We start from the raw sequence: 22,406 nt of genomic DNA, 5'->3' as shown, positions 1-22,406 counted from the left end.
GTATACTAACATTGATATAATATTATTTTAGGTATATGTTTTGCAGTCATCAAAGAAAAGTGTTGAGTTATTTTTTAGTAGATTTAAATTATTCATTGTTTATTAGAGAATTTTGTGCATTAGAATTCTCTAATAATTTATTATTTATTTTGAGCTAATTTTGATATGTTCTTATTTGACAGTAAAATAATATATAAAAATTTGTTGGTGGGTCTAAGTATTATTAAGTTATTTATGGTCACATTGAGTATATATGTTTGATTTATTGAAGAAAGTAGATTACTAAAACCAATTAATAACTATTTAGAGATAATATATTTAACACTAGCTTAATAAAAAATAAATAATACATAACATGTTATATTTTTATTAATCAAATTATTATAATTTAAATTAATCTTAACAAAATAATTTAAAATTATAATTTTAATCTTATCACATGTATGGCACGGGTTAATATACTTAGAAATTACTGCATGATGAATGTGGTATATAGAGAAGTTTTTGAGAGCCTATAATAAAAAGGTAATAACAAAATGTCTTACTAAATCTATTTATTTATTAAAATTTATTACTATCACTTAAAAAAATTTAGAAATTCTAGGAACTAATAGATGAATTCTTATTGTACATTAATAGTTTGAGAATATTAAAATTATCATAAAAATTCGTATAATTTTATTCTCTTGACAAACAATTTTATAATTACGTTAATCATATAATTTTATATACAAACATTGATACAGTGTTGTTTCATGTATATATTTTGTAGGTATCAAATAATAGCATTGAATTGTTATTCAGTAGGTTTAAATTATTTATTGTTTATTATAAAACTTTTTGCATTAGGATTCTCTATTAATTTATTCTTCATTTTAAGCTGATTTTGATATTTTAGTATACCAACATATAAAACTTTGTTGGTAGATTTAAGTATTACTAGATTATTTATGGTCATATTAAGTATATATGCCTGATTTATTGAAAAAAATGGATTAAATAACTATTTTATAGTTAATACAATTAACACTATATTAAGAAAATAAAAACAATGCATACAAGTTATTTTTTATTAATTAAATTATTATAATTAAAATAAAATTTAACATAACAACTTAAAATTATAATTTTAATCTTATCACGTGCATGACACGGGTGATTAAACTTGTTTTTTTTTATTTGTAAGTATTTTTTAATCTCAAAAATTAAGACTAATCCAGAGCGAATTCACGCTGTGTTTAAGGGTTTGGATTTTGGATAACCTATTTCCATCCTTAATCACCCTTTAATTTAATTTAATTTCTTTTGTGATGCTTTCTCTTCCTATTCCCCCAAATATACTCTTTTCCACTAACCCAGCGAACACCGATTGAACCCTAATTCATTCTTCGGTCACAGGCCCAGCACACCTCAGTTTATGGTTTTTGTTCTCTCCCTCGCAGGCTAAGGCTATGGCTTCCGACACTACCTCTTCTCGCTCGAGTTCTGCCGCAGATTCCTACATTGGCTGCTTGATCAGCTTGACCTCCAAGAGCGAGATCAGATACGAAGGTGTTCTCTACAACATCAACACCGATGAGTCCAGTATTGGCCTCAGAAACGGTACTTCTTCTCAAAACCCTTTCAATTTTCTGCTGAATTTGGTTTTCTGTGTCCCAGATCCTTGACAATAATGGTAAAAGAATATAATTTTGAAATTCATGAGTTTTATGTTGTTTTGGGGTGTTCCAATGAAGAGTTGGATTTTCATTTATTTATTTATTTTATTAGTTTTGGAAGTAGGGGTGTCGTTTTCTTGTGTGGATTGAGCATGAGTTTGAATCTGAAAGCTTCGTATGATGGTATATGCTTCTTGTCATTCTGCTTTTAGTTGGTTTGGAAGCTTTGTGGTGGCTTGTCTAGGTTTTAGGTTTATGAATTGTTATGCTTCTCTTGCTGTTCCGTGGAATTTTTATTTGTTTATTGTGTGATTGTACAGTTTTTCTTATCTGACTATTAATGGGAAAAGGGTTAGTGAAGCTTCTGGGTACAATGATTATTTGTTCTGGAGGTAGGCAAGTGCTCCAAATTGCTGTTTTGTTTGGGCTTCGCTTACTTAAAATTGAAAGTTGTGTTTTCTGTAATGTATTGTAGTATTTTTTCAGTGATTTGAATGCTTTGTGATAATCCGTCCGGGCTTTAGATTTTCTAAGTTGCGTTACTTTCTTTATTACCTGTGATTCTCGTTCGCGGTGGAGGACGAATTGGCTTTTGGACATTTGGTTTGGGTTTCCCTTTGGCGCCCCTCTTAATATTATGATTGTGACTTGTGACTTGTGAGTCTGTAGTTATGTGTCAGTAAGAACTGTCCCATGATACTGTAAGGGCAGCAGTAGAGAGTAGTTCGTTTTTCTGATTAGAATGTGTTATACGGGTTATGAAGAACATGAGGCCATGGTAGTTGATATCATGAATTTGAATGTATGAAATTGAATTTCCTTTTCAAGTCATGTTTCAACATTGAATTCTATTATTACTGTTAGTTCTTTGGTGTTTACTTAATTACTCAATGGCAAAAGTTTCTTCATATATTATTCACTGTCAAAAGCAGCTTTGGTGAACTGATACTTTGTCTTCGGGCTTGTCTGCGGTGCAGTGCGATCTTTTGGAACTGAAGGAAGAAAGAAAGATGGTCCACAGATTCCTCCAAGTGACAAGGTGTACGAGTATATATTATTCCGTGGGACTGACATCAAGGTATCATATATAGATCAAATTCGAGCACCTTATTGAATAGCTAATGATGTGTTGCCTGTTGTGTTAATTTGCTTTGGAAATAACTGCATGTGATTGTGTGATATTTTTTTTTCTCTGGGACGACTTGATAATACGAGAATTGGAATAATGGGTAATTAATGCAAATATTGTGGCATTTATCTTCATCCCCAATAATGGGTAATTGGAATAATGGGACGACTTGTAGAGGTTTATTTCTGGTATTTGCCAGCAAATGATGTATCCTTACATTGAAGTGAACTAGGGAAGAAGCTTATTCAGATTTTTCTTATGCCATTTTATCGGATATTCTGATGATGCTATTACACAACACCTGCTATATGTTACTGCATGACGACATTGAATAATTTATATGAACCAGATTGGTTGAAACATCTGTTAATTCTTTTTGCAGGATTTGCAAGTTAAATCTTCTCCACCTGTCCAGCCTACACCACCAATAAATGCGGATCCAGCTATTATTCAGGTTGATGAGCAGCTTTTTGAATACAAAATGCATTGAACTAAAATCACATTCTAACATGTGAAATTGCCTTGCAGTCTCAGTATCCTCGCCCAGTCACCACCACATCTACAAATTTACCTCCTGTAACTGGATCTTTGACAGATTTTAGTTCTCAAAACACACAGCTAGGACTCCATGGATCAAATTATCAAGGAACCTTACCTTTATATCAACCTGGAGGGAACATAGGATCATGGGGAGCTTCTCCAAATGCCCCAAATTCAAATGGTGGTGGGCTTGCTATGCCACCAATGTATTGGCAGGGATATTATGGTGCTCCAAATGGGCTACCTCAGTTACAACAGCAATCTTTGCTTCGACCACCACCTGGGTTATCTATGCAACAGCCAATGCAGTTTCCCAATTATAGTCCTTCTTTGCCAGGTGCACCATCAAATTTGCCAGAACTCCCATCAGCTTTGCTCCCATTGGGTACTAGTTCTGCCAGTGTAACAGCCACTTCTATACCTCCATCTAATCTCCCATCAACTTTGCCCCCATTGAATGCTACTTCTGCTAGTGTGACTGCCACTTCTATACTTCCATCTAATATGCCATCAACTTTGCTACCAGCTCCTTCTGCTACTCTTGCACCGGAAGCTTTGACAGTAACAGTTCCAAACAATATTGCTGCTGTTTCGCTACCAGCAGCCCCAGTCACCACTAACCTACCATCATTGACTCCCTTTACTAATGGTGCTCCCGATATAGGTGCTATAGTACCACCAGTCAACAGACCTAATGCAATTTCAGGTCCAAGCATGCTATATCAAAATGCATCCCCACTAACCCCTGGCCTTGTTGGATCATCAAATTCTATCCATATGGAAGCACCAGCCCCACCTCTGGTAACACCAGGTCAACTGTTGCAGTCTGGACCAACTGTAGTATCTTCATCTCAGCCTTCTCAAACTCCTCATAAGGATGTTGAGGTGGTTCCTGTGTCATCAACATTACCTCCAGAGACATCTGTGCCAGTTTCTGCTGAAACTAAGCCACCAATACTGCCACTGCCAGTAACGTCACGACCTAATCACAGGGTACTTTTCTTTCTCTCTCTTGTTAATTACTTAAATGATATCACAGATTTTATTGGGTTTCTGTTTTTAGTTTCAGTAATAGCGGCAACCAAAATAGTTGAGCATATTATCATTTTGTTTTTTATCTGGGAAAATGCTCTTGACATATTTGTTCATGCTTTCTTAAGCCTGGGGGAGCTCCTATCCATACTCAACATGGATATGGATACAGGGGACGTGGAAGTGGAGGTGGAAGAGGAAGGGGGACAGGGGTAATGCTCTACTCAACACTTTCTTTTTATTGCATCATGCTAACCTGATTTGTTATCAGATTTTTGAATTTTCAAGTTAATTTCAGGATTGTTTTGGGGCAATATGGTAGTTATGCTTTTAACTTTAGAATTTACACACTTTTAACTTGTCGTGGTGTTGGAAAATTTTTTTTATTCGATTGGATGTTGAGCAATTTGATGAGATGACTAGCTATGCCTGTTGTTGCCCTCTCACTAAATTGATGCTTTTACATAAATAACTTCCGAGATTGTAACACCCATTTTAGGTATTGTAAACTTGGGTTAATGCTTTACAGGGTTCACGTCCAGTTGCAAAATTCACTGAAGACTTTGATTTCATGGCAATGAATGAGAAGTTCAAAAAGGATGAAGTATGGGGTCATCTAGGTAAAAGCAATAAGTCCCATTCGAAAGATAGAGATGGCGAGGACGCCAGCGATGAAGATGATAGTCAAGATGAAGACAATGGTGATACATCAAAAATGGACGTTAAGGTAAATTTTCTTACCACTGTGTAACTGAATGCTGTCAATTATGTTGAGAATGTAATTTGTTATCCTATGACTGTTTTTTCATTGTTTCCACAGCCTGTTTATAACAAGGATGATTTCTTCGACAAGCTTTCATGTAACGCCCTTGATCATGACTCGCAAAACGGAAGGGTTAGATATTCTGAACAAATCAAGATCGATACTGAGGTAATATATATTTTGGTTTGACCTCATTTTCATGGACAATGTTCAATTTTTATACTACCTTTGTGTTGCAGACTTTTGGTGATTTTTCAAGGCACCGTGGTGGCTGGGGAGGCCGTGGTCCTGGCCGTGGTGGACGCTCTCGAGGCGGTGGTTATTATGGAAGGGGTTATGGTTATGGCTATGCTGGAAGAGGAAGGGGACGCGGCATGCCTAATCGTCCATAGGTGGCAGCAATAGCCATCTTTTCATCAAGTCGTGGTGGTGGTGTGGATCGTATTCCAAGTCAAGCCACCCACTGAAGCACTGTTTCTTGAGGCTACGCTTCAATATGTGTTTTCTCTCTTCCTGTTTGGGCACATAATAAGTAGGACAGTTATTTCTTGTTGTCTAGCCCTCTTGTTAAGTTCTCTACTCAAATGATCCTGTCCTGATGGAAAGGTGTTTCTACCCATTTTATTTTTAGTTCATGATCAGGAAGAAAGAAAAGTTTAGACTTTAGACTAGTGTCTTGTGATGTATTGTTTATGCATCTAAACAATAGCGATTTTTCAATTTCAGGGATATGTCTTATGTTGTATTGTACTATTGTTTGCATTGTAAATGCAAGTTTCCGGTTTTGTTATTGAAGTGGCAGATTCTAACATTTGGACCATCATTGTAGAAGCCAGCTGATTTGTTTTTGGTTAATCTCAGGCACTAATATTACATCCCTTTGATTACATTTCCCAATGGGCTCTTTGGAAGCATATTCCATTCTACATTTCGATAATCCCTTTTGGTTAAGCACAAATTAAGTGAAAAAACTACTCAACATGAAAACATGCCCCTATGTAGTGTTTCATGGATTTCTTGTGCTTTTTGACGACAATGAGGATAGGAATCCCACCTTGGCAATTGGAAACTCCATTTGTGTGTGGGTGAAGTATTACATTGTTGTAAAAATTTCATTTCTATGAGAATTAAAGATATCTAAGGGGAAGGTAGGAATTGAAATGATGGTATTTTGATTTTTTGGATTTTGGAATCAAACTTGTTTAGGAATAGTTTTTCAAATTTTGAACTAAATATAGAAATATGATATTTTCATCTTAAAATTCTTAGAAATTATTTATAATTCTTCCAATCACACACACCTTAGAGATTTTCTTTGTGGGTCAATTATCTTCTAGTCCACAACATTCAAACATGAGTGATTTTTCTTTTTTTTTTTTTGGTGTACATAGATCCAAAAAAGGGTAAAAAAAGATGAAGACAAACTGAAATTATACTGGACTTTTAAGAAGTAGTGTTACTCAAAAACAAGGTTCTGAAAATCAGTTCGAAACTGTAAACCGATAAGATTTGCAGTTCAGTTAGAAATTATAATCACTAGATTTAAAAATCTTTGTTGAATTGCCGAATCGGCTGAGAACCAGTTGGTCGAATCAAATCGGGACTCGGTCGGTTTTCAAGAATTTCTCCAAACGGCGCCATTTCTCACTTCAAAGAAACCCTAACCAAACTGTAGCACTCTCACTCACTCACTCACTCACTCACTCTGTCTTCTTCTCATCTCAAGCTCCTCCCTCACTCCCTCACTTCCGTCCAGTCACCGCCCTGTTACTGCCGCCGTCAACTTCTGAAAGCGGCCTTCCTCACTACTGTCATCTTCACCACCGATTGAACTTCGAAGCCACTGTCCCGCCGCGCCTCGTGCCTCTATTATGCAGCCACTCTCCCATCGCGCCAGCTCTGTTCCACCGTCTCCATACCTTCAGCGGAGTCAGCTCTGTTCCATCGCAACCCTTCCCTCGAAGGTATTTTTATTTTTGTAACTGTAATTGTGGTTTTAGTTTGTTAGTTAATCAGTTAATCTGTGATTTGATTCTAATATTCTTGATTCCAACCTTGCTGCTGTTAATTTTTTATTGTCTCACTGTAATTGTGGTTTTAGTTTGGTAGTTAATTTGTGATTTAATTATGATATTCTTGATTCTAACCTTGCTGTTGTTAATTTTTTTATTGTGTATTGGAGTCTAATTATCTATGTTGAGATTAATGGGTTGCTGTGGCCTGTGGGTTGCTGTAAGTCTGTAATATTGTTATTGGATTGTATTGTTACATACGATTGTTATTGGATTAGTGTCTACTCTGACACAGATTGCCAAGTCGCATGCCATTCTTGTTCGTAGTCATATAAATTGAATTAGTTCTACAATTCAATTGTTGATCATGAACCAAGTATATATGATATCAATTTAAATATTCCTTGATTAATCCTAAAATCCACTATAACTCTAATCAAAGGATAAGGAATAAGGAGCTAAGGACTAAAGTAGAAGTTGAACTGAGTTTTAACATAATTCAGCATCAATATTTATTTATTGGAGATAAAATACCATTTTAGAACCCAAATAGTTTCACACTGCTTGCTTCTCAATCTATTTACAATCATGTCTGAAAACATGCACAAACATATATGAATGATAGAGGAGTGTGATTGCAGCCATGTATCTATACACTTATTTTATGCTTTTATTTTCTTAATTTGATAACTAATAATATGGTTATGAGATTGTAACTTGTAGATGAATGGTGGAAGTTGTTTGGTGGTTCTGCTCCATATTTACAAAACATGGCAGTTTATGTTTAGTTGTTGACAAATTTAAATGTTGGCATTTTATATTTGTTTTTTTTTGTTATTTGACTTTTGAGTTTGTATTTGAATAAGATTATAACATTGTGGTTTATGTAGTACTTTTTATTTGGATGATATTTTAAAATTTATATCAGACTATAATTATATTTTAGTGTGTTTATTTATATTTTATTTATTATTTTATTATAAAACGGTTTTATCGGTTGAATCAGGATCAAACCGATTGAACCAGTAAACCAGTAAATTAGTAACTAGAGCAGTTCGATGATCGATTCGGTTCTCAAAACCTTGCTCATAAAAGCCAACTATATAACATTATTTCGGCATAGCCACTCCACTAAATTCATATCAAATGTAGCGGGATTTTTTCACTATCATAAATGCAACTTTATTAGCCTTCCTTTGAATTAGTTCAAAAATCAAAATAGACGTTTCAAGCTCTTCGTTGCTTCAATTCAAAAAGTTCTATTTATAATTAACTTTTCTTGATGGTCATTCGGCACTCTTAAATTGTTAACAAGAAGGAACATCTCTATAAAGTCTATTTTGCAGATGACATTCTTAAACTGAGATTCTGATACCATGATCAATGAGTGACAATGGATAGGATAGGGTAAGGTTTGAATCCAACGCTAACCCTATTTGCGAGTTGAATTTGTTACTAAAACTCAATCCTATCCTATCCACAGGTTGAGAACAACCCAGCCCTAACCCTACCTGCAGTCAACCCATGGGTATCTGACCCTACTCAAGGGTTTTCACAAATATGCAATATTATTATATAACTTAATCAACATGCAAATTAAAAATTCAATATAAACAACACAATCATCCTACAAACAACACAATTGTCTCATAAACAACATAATCATCAAATGTTCAATTCTACATAAAAATCTTTACTTAAATTAATAACACAAACACAAATAAAATGTGATAGTAGAAATTCCGTAAAATCACTGCATGTCCTGTGTACACTGGTTCAACTGTCTACGGACACAGCGTCTTGAAAATGGTATAACTCTTTCTCTAAAACTCCAATCATCTCAAATTTTAACTGGACATACTAGTCATCCTAGGCTTTCATTGGCCACTGATTGAACCCAAAAACACATCCAAAAGTGGAAGTTATGCACATGAGAAGTTACTGGTTTAAAACAGAAAATTCTGTTTTTAATGCAGAAAGTGTTAATTTTCCAAAATTCATAACTTTTAGTCAAAACTCCAATAATTATGAGAATTTTAGGGTACAAACTAGATACTCTAAAATTTCACCTAAAGTTAGTTGCATACCAATTGAATTTCTATATTGATACCAGTAATTCTACCAAGTTACTGGTGTAACTCCTAACTCAGTCTAATACTGTCTAGACCAAACAATGAGCTTATCACTTTTCTAGTGACATAACTTTCAATCTAAAAATTGAATTGCTCTGAAAATTAAACTCATCAATATAGACATCCCAATCTTTTATTTATCTTTGGAACTAACTAAAAGATTATTTTAATTAAGAGATAAGCAGAGTGAAGTTACTAATATAAAATCTGAAAAACTGATTTTTTAGCAGTGAACAACAAAATCTAAAAAGTCACATCTTCCACTCTACAACTTCAAAAATTTATGAAATTTTAAGAAAATGAAATAGACTTCTCAAGGTTTCATAAAAACCTAGTTTCATTATTTTTGGATGTCTAGATTGAGAGCAGAAATTCAAGGAAGTTATTGCAACTGCTACAACAAATTCTGTAGCATCTAATTTGGACTCTTCATGGTCAATTTTACTTTCCTAGACTTCTAACCCTGATTAACTCCTGATTTTATCCTCTTTTAGTTACTTAAACTTGTTTATCTATGTATCACAGCCCCAAGAGCTCAGATCTTATTATTCTCATTAGTCTCATATCGCATATTCATACAAGTACATATATACATCAATTTTCTGCACAATAAAATAGCAAACATCATCATCATAATCATCATGCATACACATTTATCATCAAAAGATACCAGCAATATAATCACACACAAAAGGATTATATCTAGCCTAACCCGTACTTTCTTGGTATCCAATATTTCTTAAGATTCTGTCCTTAGCTTTCTCTCGGCAAGGAATCCTAGTACATCATCAAGAAAACAATTTTTACATCACAAGGCCATGAGGGCCAAAATCATGATCACAATTCAAGAATAAAATTCTCACCCTCTAGCTTGAATGTGTGGCTACATTAGATGATCTTGAAGGGTTTTGAGTGGTTGATTAAGCTAGAAACAAAGAAGCAAAATAAGGTATAGGAAGAAGGCTTTGAACCAAATGGATGAAGAGAAGAAAGTGATGGTGTTTCTACTTACCTAGCTGATTTTCATGAAACAAAAGGGTTTGGTGAAGCTAGTTCTTCCTCCTTCTAGCTTCAGGGATGGCTGGCTCTTCACTCTTTGCTTTACTTACTAAACTCAAGAATGATAGTGATGAGATAAAGAGAAGCTGCTCTTGTCTTCCTCTCACTATTGGTTCTCACTTACTCGCTCACTACTCTCGGTGATCTCTTCCTATCTTGCTATTCCCTTCTTAAGGTGGGATGAAAGGATGTTATGTTGCCACCAATGTTACACTTGTTTAGTTGTATGTTCACCATTATTAATTGCTCACAAAAGAATCTGATTGCTTGGCTAACTCTTGGAGGGAACTTGACTAGCACAGTGAGAGAAGAGAGAATGTAGTTAAGTGTGGTTAAGTAGAGAGAGAGAGTGGTTAAGTTAGAGGAGAGAGAAAGAGTGATTAGAAGTGTGATTATGTATTAATTTTCTAGATAATATATCTATGTTTTTCTTTGATTAAATTAAAGATGTGGTGATTAATCAAGACAATTGATTCAACTTGTGGTAAAGATCAATCCGTAGAATAATTAATCACAATGGTATTGAAAATACTCAAAATTGCGCCACTAGAAAATACGCAAAAATTACCATGCAGAAAATCGGGTTCTTACACTTAGAATGTGAAGATACACTTAAGGTGAGAGGAAATTGAACTATGTTAGGTTTAGGGTTTAGTGTCATAGGATAACCTTTGCGTTGTAGGGCATTCGAAGCTCTTTCTAGGACCATTCTATTTTCAAAACCGTCTGGGTGGTGTTGGGATCGGAGGTGCTATCATAGGCATCTATGTCAGTGGAATGTTGGAATTTGTTCGGGACAACCTTGTTTATAATTTCCGAAAAAAATGGATGGGAGTCTCTTCTTCTTCCATGTCGGATTTCTTGCATGATCTTGCTAGGTATCCAGGTGGCATCTGACTTGGCATAAGAGTGTCCCGAGGTTTCTATCTGAGTTTGGCAATAAGAATGTTGTTAGCTTTCGGCTATGACTTGTTGTGAGTATTCTCATCATTCTCTGTCACTTTCTCAGCAATGGCCTATGCTTGAGCCTGATTTTGAGCATTCTTTTCTATTCTCTAGGTGGTTCTCTAACTAGATCTAAGAATCATGTTATTATTTTTAGAGAAAAGTGAGAAGGGCTTCTTCAGTCCCACTGATGCGTGAACATTTTATACTCTTTTTTCTCTAAATTTAGGCATTTAGCGTCCAAGAAGGAGTAGCCCCAGCGTTGAATGCCCAAAACTGGTATTCAACACTAACCAGGGAGCAAAAACCAGCAAGCTCACCTCCCCTATGGGTGTTCAACGCCCAGAATTAAAGTTGAATGCTAGGAAGCAGTCCAAACACTCACCAAGTGGGGTCCCAAAGTGGATTTTAACACTCGTTAACTTATTTTATCTTATCTTTGTAACTTTTAAATTTAAATTAACATCTTTTAGTTCTAGTATTTACTATTTAAAGAAGATATCACTTAGATTTACAGACACATTACTTCAGATCTTCTTTATTTTTCTTGTAAGTCATGAGTAAGTAAACTTTCTGGTTAGGTTAGGAGCTCTGTTTATTCCTATCGAATAATATTATTACTTTTTTATTTTAATATAAAAGACTTTTCCAAAATTGTAAAATCTCTGTGCAATCTTTTAGCTACTGACACTCCTTTTACTTTCGGCAAAGATTGCCTGCATGCTTTCAGAACTTTGAAAGTAAAGCTTGTCTCTGCACCTATCATTTTTGCACCCAATTGTGCCTATCGTTCGAACTAATGTGCGATGCCAGTGATTATGCCATTGGAGCAGTTCTGTGGCAGAGACATGATAAGCTTATGAATGTCATTTATTATGCCAGTCGCATTTTGAATGATGCTCAAAGGAACTACACCACCACAGAGAAGGAACTACTAGCAGTTATCTATGCCATTGATAAGTTCAGATCCTATTTAATTGGTTCCAAGATTATTGTTTTCATTGACCATGCTGCTCTTAAGTACATTCTAACTAAGCAGGATTCTAAACCAAGGTTGATCAGATGGGTGCTACTCCTTCAGATATTTGACATTGAGATCAGGGACAGAAGGGGATCAGAGAACCAGGTGACTGACCATCTATCCAGGATCGAGCCTGAGGAGGGTACGCCACCTCCTTCTACTGTTGTATCAGAGAACTTCCTGGATGAGCAGTTTTTTGCAGTTCAAAGAGCACCATGGTTTGCAGACATTGCAAACTATAAAGCCATGAGATTCATCCCCAAAGAGTACACCAAATAGCAAGTCAGAAAACTTCTTCGTGATGCGAAATACTACTTGTGGGATGAACCCTACCTCTTTAAGAGATGCTCAGATGGGATAATCAGGCGTTGTGTCTCAGAGGAGGAAGCCCAGCAGGTTCTCTAGCATTGTCACGGTTATGAATGTGGAGGACACTTTGACGGGGAGAGGATAGCGTCCAAGGTCCTTCAGAGCGGGTTCTATTGGCCAACCCTCTTCCGATATTCTTGGGAATTTGTGAAAAACTGTGACAAATGTCAAAGAGTAGGAAACCTTCCTCACAATCATGAAATGCCACATCAAGGAATCTTGGAGATCGAGTTATTTAACGTTTGGGGGGTAGATTTTATGGGACCTTTTCCACCCACATATTCGAACATGTACATCTTGGTCAAAGTGGACTATGTGTCTAAATGGGTGGAGGAAATAACATCACCCACCAATGGCACCCGAGTCATGCTGAAATTTCTACAAAAATATATTTTCAGTAGGTTTGGTGTCCCAAGGATCCTGATTAGCGATGGAGGTAGCCATTTCTGCAATAAACAACTAGATTCAATTTTGCAAAGATGTGGCGTCCGTCACAAGGTGTTAACTCCCTATTTCCCACAAACCAGTGGACAAGCGGAGGTTTCAAACAGGGAACTCAAAAGGATCCTAGAAAAGACCGTGAACACCTCCAGAAGAGACTGGGCCAAGAAGCCGGGCGATGCTCTCTAGGCGTACAAAACATCTTTCAAGATCTCTATTGGAATTTCTCCTTTCCAATTGGTCAATGGTAAAGCATGTCATCTGCGAGTATAATTGAAGCCCAGAGCATACTGGACAACGAGATTCCTAAATTTCGATGCCAGGGATACAGGAGAGAAATGATTGTTTCAACTCAATGAGCTGGATGAGTTCCGGCTTACTACCTATAAGAATGCCAAGGTTTACAAGGAAAGAACCAAGAAATGGCACGATAGGAAGATGGCTCCTAGAGTTTTTGAGCCCGGCCAGAAGTTCTACTCTTTCATTCTAGACTCAAGCTCTTCCTTGGAAAACTCAATTCACGATGGTCAGGACCCTTTGTGGTCACTGGCGTATCACCCTATGGCCATGTAGAACTTCAAGACAGGAATTCAGAGAAAAGATTCATAGTCAATGGCCATAGAGTAAAGCACTATCTAGGAAATGAGATCAAGCAAGGGGACTCCACCCTTTTCCTGACATGACAATAGTGAATGTCAAGCTAATGATGTTAAAGAAGTGCTTGTTGGGAGGCAACCCAACCATAAGTGTCCTTCAGTTTATTTCTATTTTATTTCAGTTTGATTTTTATTTTTATTTTTTCATTGATTTCCATAGTTTTCCTAGGCTTAATATTGTTTGTGATCATACACAGTACTTAGAATAGGGACAGAGGAACTTAGAATGGAAGAACAGAGCACGTTGGAGCAGGAAGGCTTTGGCGCTAAACGCCAGGCCGTGTGTTTAGCGCCAGCAGGAAGGCATGCAGTCCTGGCGTTCAACGCCAAAATGAAACCAAGTTTTCTTTGCTTGGGGACAAGCAAACATTTTAATTTTGGTGTTGTAGAGTGAGCTTTGGGTTTATATTAGCATCAAAGGGAACAAAGGAAGGTGAATCATCTTCATGGAAGACCAGTAGCCACCATAGCTGAGGTGGTTAGGTTTCATTATCCCTTCCTTTATCTTATTTCCTGTTCCTATTCTATCTTTTGCATGATCACTATTAGAATTACCATTGCTTTCTAGTCTAGTAGTTCAATTTCAAAAATTTTATGGTTAGAAGATGTCTCATTCATTACCCACTAAAGCTTAAAAAGAAATTTTTTTGAAAAAGTAGTAAAATACATAAGATCTTGAGTTATATTATGAGTTATTCTGATTATTTTGATGTGGTGGCATGATCTCTATTTTTTGAATGTATGAATTAACTGTACATACTTGATGTTGGGGTTGGGCATATTGGCTTTTGAGGAACAGGAATTTAGAGAAGTATTATTGATTCTTTGAAAAATTAAAAAGATTGATTCTTAAAGCAAAAGAAACAGCAAAAATAAAATTAAAAATAAAAAGAAAAATAAGAAGAAAAAGGTCCAATGCTTTGAGCATCAATGAATAGGAGACCAAAATTGGCCTAAAAAGCTCAAAAGAGTTGCTATCCCTAACTATATACTTGTGGTGTGAAAGTGTCGAGTAAACCTTGAAACTGAACATTTAAAGTTGTGACCAATACTATAATGAGTACGTTTAATGCTTTGAGCACCACTGTCTAAGAATTTAAGCAAAGCTAAATTCAAATCCAAATGGTTCCCCCAGATAAGTCCTTGTGGTGTTTATGTATCAGGTGGTAATACTTGAAAACAAAACACTTAGAGTCACGACTAGGCTCAAAGGGTGCAAAGCACCAAAAGAAAAGAAAAGCTGTGTTCAAGAATCAAGAAAAACTTAAAGAAGAGAATGAATAATATCATACGGATTCTAGCTCTAAGGGATGCCAATATTTATGAGATTCAAAGGACAATGAGATGCTAAAACTATTCAGAAATAGAGTGTTAATACGCACCATTAAGCAATTAGAGCTGAACTTGAATGAAAACTCTTAAACTTGATGTATTTTTCTCTTCCATTTGGTCCTATAATTATTTTTGGTTGCTTGAGGACAAGCAACAGTTTGAGTTTGGTGTTGTGATGCGTGAGCATCTTATACCCCTTTTTTTAGCATTTTCTAGTTGTTTTTAGTTAGATTTTATTAATTTTTACTATGTTTTAGTGCAAAATTCATCTTTAGATGCTATTTTGAGTTTTTGTGTTATTTTTATGATTTTAGGTGAATTTTGGGCAAAATTGGTAGAATCTCGTTCAAAGACGAAGAAAGGATAGCAGATGCTATCAATCCTGACCTCTTTGTATTCCAACGAGCATAACTTGACTTACAAAGGTCTAATTGACACAGTCTTAATAGTGTTAGAAAGCTAACTTTCAGAGCTTTCCAACAATATATGATAGTCTACACTTCTCTTCCAGAATCACGGCCAAATCTGGTGCTAAACACCAAGCTTGGGCGTTTAGCGCCCAAGAAGGAGTAGCCCCAGCATTGAACGTCCAAAACTGGCATTCAACGCCAACCAGGGAGCAGAAACCAGTGAGCTCACCTCCCCATATAGGCGTTCAATGCCCAGAATTGAAGTTGAATGGTAGGAATTAGCCCAAACACTCACCAAGTGGGCCCCAAAGAGGATTTTATCACTTCTTAGCTTATTTTATCTTATCCTTGTAACTTTTAAATTTAAATTAACATCTTTTAGGTCTAGTATTCACTATTTAAAGAGAAGATCACTTAGATTTACAGACACATTACTTCAGATCTTCTCTATTTTTTCTATAAATTATAAGCAACTAAATCTCCTGGTTAAGATTACAAGCTCTGTTTATTCCTATGAATTAATATTATTACTTTTCTATTTTAATATATATGTTTGATTCCATTCTAAGGTGTGACTCGTTCTTCATACAAATGAAACTGGGTGGAACGAAGGTATGACCTTTTTTCTGCATGAGTTCTGGTGATGCTCGACCAAAGATCACTCGAAATGCAGCTTGAGAACGCACCTCCTAGACGGCTAATCCACAACTCGTTGGGGACATGGGAACATCTGTTTTGCCGAAATCTGGGGTGATTAGGGCCTTTGTGATATAAACGAGAATGCAGAGCTTCATACTCCGCTTTGAAAGTAATTGACCTTGGCTGTGGCATTTTAGTAGGATCAGAGGAGATTAATTGATGATCGGAATTCACTCCACATATAAAATGAATCTATTCTTTGGCAAGCGCACCAAATATCGACAAGAAATAACCCAGTAGGAGTGGGGTCGAATCCCACAGAGATTGGTAGATTTGAGTAATTTTAATCAATGGGTGAATTAGTCAAGCTAAACAATAGAGATTGTTGAGTGTAGAATTCTAAATGAGCAGAAACGTAAATGACTTAAAAGTAAAAAAAAAAAAACAATAGAGTGCAGAAAAGTAAATGGCAATAATGTAAAGTGCTGGAACATAAATGACTGAATTGTAAATGGGAATGGGGAATAGCAGAAATTAAAGAAAGCTATAAAGAATAGGGAAGATAAGAATAGGGGAAATTCATTGGGATCAGGAGATGTTGCTCTCTTTGGATTAAATCTAGATCAACTCATCTTCAATCATGCAACCCATTGACCTCTTGTCAATCATGATTGATTGAACCCCAATCCCTTGGTGATTCAATATCTCAAATCTTGATAATCAGTCAATTCCTTGGTCTAATTGCTCATGAAGAGAGATATGCTTGGTCCTTGATTATGCCACACATCCTAATAGATCCAAATAGTGGGTAGATTATATGTCACCATATCCAATCCCAAAACCCAGATCTACTCAAGTGTGAGAAGGAATTTCAAGCATGGTTTCAGATTTTCTTTTCCAAAGTTCCCATGAAACCCATTTTGCATTCAACCTCTTTCCCAAGATGATTGAACACTAGCATGAAGAACAAAATTCCTTCTAGCAAATCAAAGAGAGAATGAAGAGAAGAACCAATGAGAGGGAGTTTAGCTACTCATAGCTTAGAAAAAAGTACAAGAGATAGAGAAGATAAAGTGTAAAAGTAAAGCTAATTATCCAACTTTTAACCCACTTGCCAACCCTCTTTTTTAGTACTCTCAAGGGATATATATACTACTCCTATCACTAGAATAAGAAAGTACAAAAGAGTAAAGAAAATTACAACTGAAAGGAAAAAGGAAAAACCCATAAAATTAACCATGTGCCTGGCGTATGGCTTGCGTTTAAGTGGCGTGCCATGCCTAGCTTCTCCGCTTGGCTTGGCGCGCCACGCCTGGCTTTCAAGTGGCACGCCCGCTTGTCTAGTTATCCTGGCGTGCCACACCTTCGAGCTTAAGTGGCACGCCCAGGGTCTTCCCTTTGCTCTTTTAGAATCTTGAACTGGCGTGGCACGTCTAGGTCTGGCATGCCATGCCCATTGTAAACACTTCTTCTTCCTTCTCTGGAAAACAATACTGGCGTGCGATGCCAGTGGGTGGCGTGCCACGCCCTTGTTGGTGCTTCATCATTCTCTTCTGGAAAATGCTACTGGCATGCCACGCCTCCAAGCTCAAGTGGCACGCCCATGGTTGCCTTGTCTTGGCGTGCCACGACTTAAATCCCAAGTGGCACGCCCTTCCTTCTTCTTCCTTGGATGCTAGAGTTGGCATGCCACGTCTTCGATCTCAAGTTGAACGCCCAGTGTTAGAGTTGCATCCTTTCAAGCTTGGCGTGCCATGCCTATAACCCAAGTGGCACGCCTAAGTCACAATTAAGGTTGGCCTGCCACGCCTCCAAGCTCAAGTGGCACGCCCATTTTGATGTTGAGCTTTTCCAAGCTTGGCGTGCCACGCTTAGAACTCAAGTGGCACGCCCCAGTCACGAGCCAAGTTGGCGTGTCATGCCTTCGAACCCAAGTGGCACGCCCAGTGTTGGGCCTTCAATTCCCTTTTTCTGGAGGAATGAACTGGCGTGCCACACCTTCGATCTCAAGTGGCACGCCCAGTATTTATAATGGTGCTGGCGTGCCATGCCCAACTTGGCGTGCCATGCTTGGCCCTGGCGTGCCACGCCCATAATAAAGCTCAGTGTCCCTTGTTTGGAGTTTATAACTGGCGTGCCACGCCTGGTCTTGGCGTGCCACGCCCATTGTGCTTCCTCTCCTTGGCGTGCCACGCCCATAGTAAACTCCATGGACTTCTTCTCTGGACTGGATAACTGGCGTGCCACGCCTTCGATGTCAAGTGGCAGGCCCATTGTAATTCTTGCATTGTGCCTTCTGGATTTGTAAACTTGCGTGCCATGCCCCTTGGCTGGCGTGCCAGCCCATTCAAAGTGTGGGCGTTTGCACCAAGTGGCACGCCTGGTTCACACACCCAGCATACTTTTCTTGTTTTCTTCTTCTTTTGTTGCTCTTTTCACCTGGAATTCAAACAAAATTCATCTCAAAGAAATGCACGATAATATTCATCATTTAACTCATGAAATTGCATTGCTTATAGAGCCCTTTCTATTGATTGTCACCTTGAAGTAGCAAGACTTATTCTCTTTTTTTTTTCACTTTTCTTTTGTTGTTATTTGATTGACCACGACTCTAAGTGTTTTGTCTCAAGACGACCCTTTAGGTTAAGCTTTCAATTAGCACTCCTAAACCAGTTGGTTTTAGGGTACTAGGTGTTGAAACACCCTTAAGAATTTACTTGCTTAGGTCACTCTTCTTGACACATTTTCACCACAAGCATCTACTGGGATCTTTGGCTCTTTTTGAGCTATTTGTTTATTTCTTTTATGCTAGTAGTTGATGCTCAGAGCCTTGGGTATTTCACTTACTACTTCTTGGTTCTATGGATATTCAAGGGTTAGCATCTATTTGTTATATCCCCTAAGTCTAGTTGTTCATTATGGTTTATTTACTTCTAAATGTTCATTCATGATTACACACCTTGTTCCTCATCTCTTAATCTTGAATTATCTCACTTGGTCTTAGTCTCTTTACTCTTGATTTTGCAACAACTCATCATTGATTCTTATGAAAACAAGCTACTTTTTATTGATGCTAATGAATACTTGAACAACAAAACATTTTCTTTCTCAGACTTAAAACACAATTTTAGAGGACTCATAAAAAGACTTAAAACATAAAGAAACAAAACAATAGCTAGATAATCAAACAAACTATTAAGCAGAAAATTTTAAAAGATAAGATGCAGCCATTAGACTTAACAACCTTTGATTTTTGGAGTAGCTTCAATTCATTGGCCCTTTTCCTTTGTCATTTTTCTTGGAGTAGGATTCATCACCATCCTTCTTTTTGGATGCCCCTTCTTATGCAGAGGTGTCTTTTGGTTTCCAAAAGTCCAGCGTCCTCATGTAAGTCCTCTCATCTTCCTTGTGTTTGGCCAATATTTCTTCTTGCCTAGCACTCAACTCCTCCATACCTTGCATGAATGTTGGATAACCAGGGTTCAAGGCGGCCACATCATTGCAGAAGTGATTCAGCTTCGCTTGTGTATTTATATCATACTGCCTCCTTGAAGTAGTCCTGGCCTCATAAAGATTCCTAAATTAAGCAAGGTTCCTCTGCTGCCATTGATTTTGCTATATGATTTTGTTGAGGCTGCCTTGCATTTCTCCCCAGTGAAATTGGCCTTGTTGCTCCTTTATATACTCCATGCTTCCTTGGAGTTGCTGAATGCTTTCTTGCATTTGGTCCCATTGCTTTTGTTACTCCCAGAGTTGGCTTACATCCTCTCTCAGATGGTGGATGTCTCCTTGCATTTGGTTGATATTTCCTTGCATCTCCTCCCAGTTGAAATTTTCAGGAAATTGTGGCACTGGTGGTGGAAGTGGCAGATATGTTGGTTGAACAAAGGCCTCTTCATGTTGTGGTGGCCCTTGTGGCTCTTGCACATGAGCCCTGTGTTCTCTGGCTCTCTGTAGGGGGGTTAATGGCCACCACTTTGACCATCTTCTTAGCAGTTATTGGCTTGTCTTGATTCACCAAAATTTCATTAATCATCTTCTCCACTCCAGCCTCATCACACAGCCTTTGAATGATGCTTGGGAAGGCCAATCTTGTACTATCTTTGGTGCTTTTTAGCACCTTATGAATGTTGTTTGCAATCATCTCCCCCACATTGACATTTTCCCCTTTCATAATACTGTAGATGAGTACAACTCTTTTCAAAGTGATCTTCGAAGTTTTGGAGGTGGGGTCAAGGGATCTCCTCACAAAGTCTAACCACCCTCTAGCTTGAAGGCACAAGTCTCTTCTCCTTAGTTGATTTGGCCTTCCATTCTTGTCATTAATCCATTGCACATTGATAACGCAAATCTCATTGAGAATCTCTTCAAATCCAGGATCTTGTTGCTTCACCTTTTCTTCATAGCTCCAGTTGGAACTTGTGCGTTTCACTATCAGCATTCTATCTATGTTGGAGCGGCTGTAATCAATATTCTTTCCCCTCACATAGCTTTGATAGTTATAGGGTTGCCTGGGCTGAGGCACAACATTGGTGTAGAATTCCCTCACCAAGCTTTCTACCACCTTCTTCTGTGGGTTGCACAAGAGTGCCTAGCCTTTACTGTTGATCTCAATGTTGATCTCTCTGTGCTCATCTCTCCCAAGTTGGAAGCCAACTTCAGGGATAATTTGTCTCTCACTCACCCTCCTATAAAATTGGTTTTGGTGGAAGAATAAGAGGAACTTGAACTCATTGAAGCTTGATGATCCAGAGCTGGTTTCCTTGGTCTTTCTTCTCTTTGATGAGGAGGCTTTTGGTGGTGCCATTGAGGTGAGAGGATAGAATTTGAAAGGTTAATGAAGGGTTAAAGAAAGGAGAAAAGAAAGAGAGCAAAGCAAAGGTTTGCTCCAACACCAAACTTAGGACTTGATTGTTCCAATCAAGAGAATAAGAATGAAGAGGGAAAGAAAGGAAGAAAACAAGAAGTGCAAAGGGGTTTTTTAGTTGTGAGGGATGAGGTTTGTAGTGCGGGAAAAGATGGAAAGATGAGTGGGTTTTATAGTGGTGAAAAGAGGGATCTGGAAGGTGGGAAGTGAAAAGAATTGAATGTTTTCCCACTTGGGAGTGGCGCCTAGCGTGGGAAGAGGCGCCAACCCCTATCCCTTTAGCTTTCTTCAGGTGTTTGAGTTCCAAAATGTAAGTACACTTTGACTCATTGACTTAATAAGCTATCAATGTCATGTGGGCCCCATTTTTTCCTAAAAATTCAATCAAAAGAACCCCATCAGTAACAAAAAATGCTTCATATTCTTCCAATTAAAAGGCAATTAATGGGTGTCTTTTGGACACCAAACTTAAATTCATTGCATATGGTAAATTGGGTTTCATGATTAGACTTTATTATGTACATCATGAGAGGAATAAATTTGATTCACACTTTCTACTTCCAATTCATACGTACACAATAAAGTGGCCATTTATGCACCCACCAATTTACTAATTGCTTTCAATACTTAAACCAAATTGGGCTCTTTGTATGAATTTCTTATGGTGGTAGCCACACCACACTTAATTTTTGGGCTTACTTCCAGGATTAATTCAATGGTTTTGATATAGGCTCAAATTAAGTGGGTTAGTGACCACACCAAACTTAGCTTTTTAGCTAGTTTCTTAGCCCTACTAATCAACCTCAATTAGTGCAACATGTACATTGTACTTCCAGCAAACTAGAAAAGCTTTTGAATTGCAAAGCAAGGAAACTATGAACTAATTAACTAACAACTAAAACTGGAAATCAACAACCTAAGTGACTAACATAAACTATACTAGAAAGCATGAAATTGAAAGGATATGCATGTTGGGATGCCTCCCAACTAGCGCTTCTTTAACGTCACTAGCTTGATGTTCCTTCCTCCTTAGCTGAGGTTATAGCTCACTCTTTGCTCATCCAATGAGTCTCCCAAATAATGCTCAAACCTGTGGCCATTGACAGTGAAAGTTCTCTGTGTCTTGTCCTCCATAAGCTCTACATGACCATAGGGAGAGGCCTTTAGGATTGTGAAGGGTCCAGACCATCTTGACTTGAGCTTCCTTGGGAAGAAATTGAACCTCGAGTTATATAGCAACACTTTTTGACCTTCTACAAACTTCTTTTTAGGTAGCTTTTGATCATGCCATTTCTTTGCTTTCTCCTTATAGATCTTGGCATTTTCATAAGCTTGGGATCTGAATTCATCTAACTCATTGAGTTACAACAATCTTCTTTCTTCAGCAGCTTGATTATCAAA

The 22,406-nt window shown here is 37.3% G+C and overlaps 1 protein-coding gene across 1 annotated transcript; it reads left to right on the top strand.

Moving 5' to 3' along the window:
* The first annotated feature begins 1,292 nt into the window (after window positions 1–1,292).
* LOC130974325 (protein decapping 5-like) lies at window positions 1,293–6,014 on the top strand. Its single transcript, XM_057899157.1, has 8 exons — window positions 1,293–1,602; window positions 2,636–2,736; window positions 3,170–3,241; window positions 3,316–4,320; window positions 4,488–4,571; window positions 4,889–5,086; window positions 5,180–5,290; window positions 5,362–6,014. Exons 1-8 carry the CDS (start codon window positions 1,452–1,454, stop codon window positions 5,512–5,514), a joined length of 1,875 nt encoding a protein of 624 aa, XP_057755140.1. The 5' UTR covers window positions 1,293–1,451; the 3' UTR covers window positions 5,515–6,014.
* The last annotated feature ends 16,392 nt before the right edge of the window (window positions 6,015–22,406 follow it).

Source organism: Arachis stenosperma, chromosome 4 (assembly GCF_014773155.1).
Source record: "Arachis stenosperma cultivar V10309 chromosome 4, arast.V10309.gnm1.PFL2, whole genome shotgun sequence".
Lineage (NCBI taxonomy): Eukaryota > Viridiplantae > Streptophyta > Magnoliopsida > Fabales > Fabaceae > Arachis > Arachis stenosperma.
Note: the sequence above shows the minus strand (reverse complement) of the source record. Positions and strands in the feature narration are given on the sequence as shown.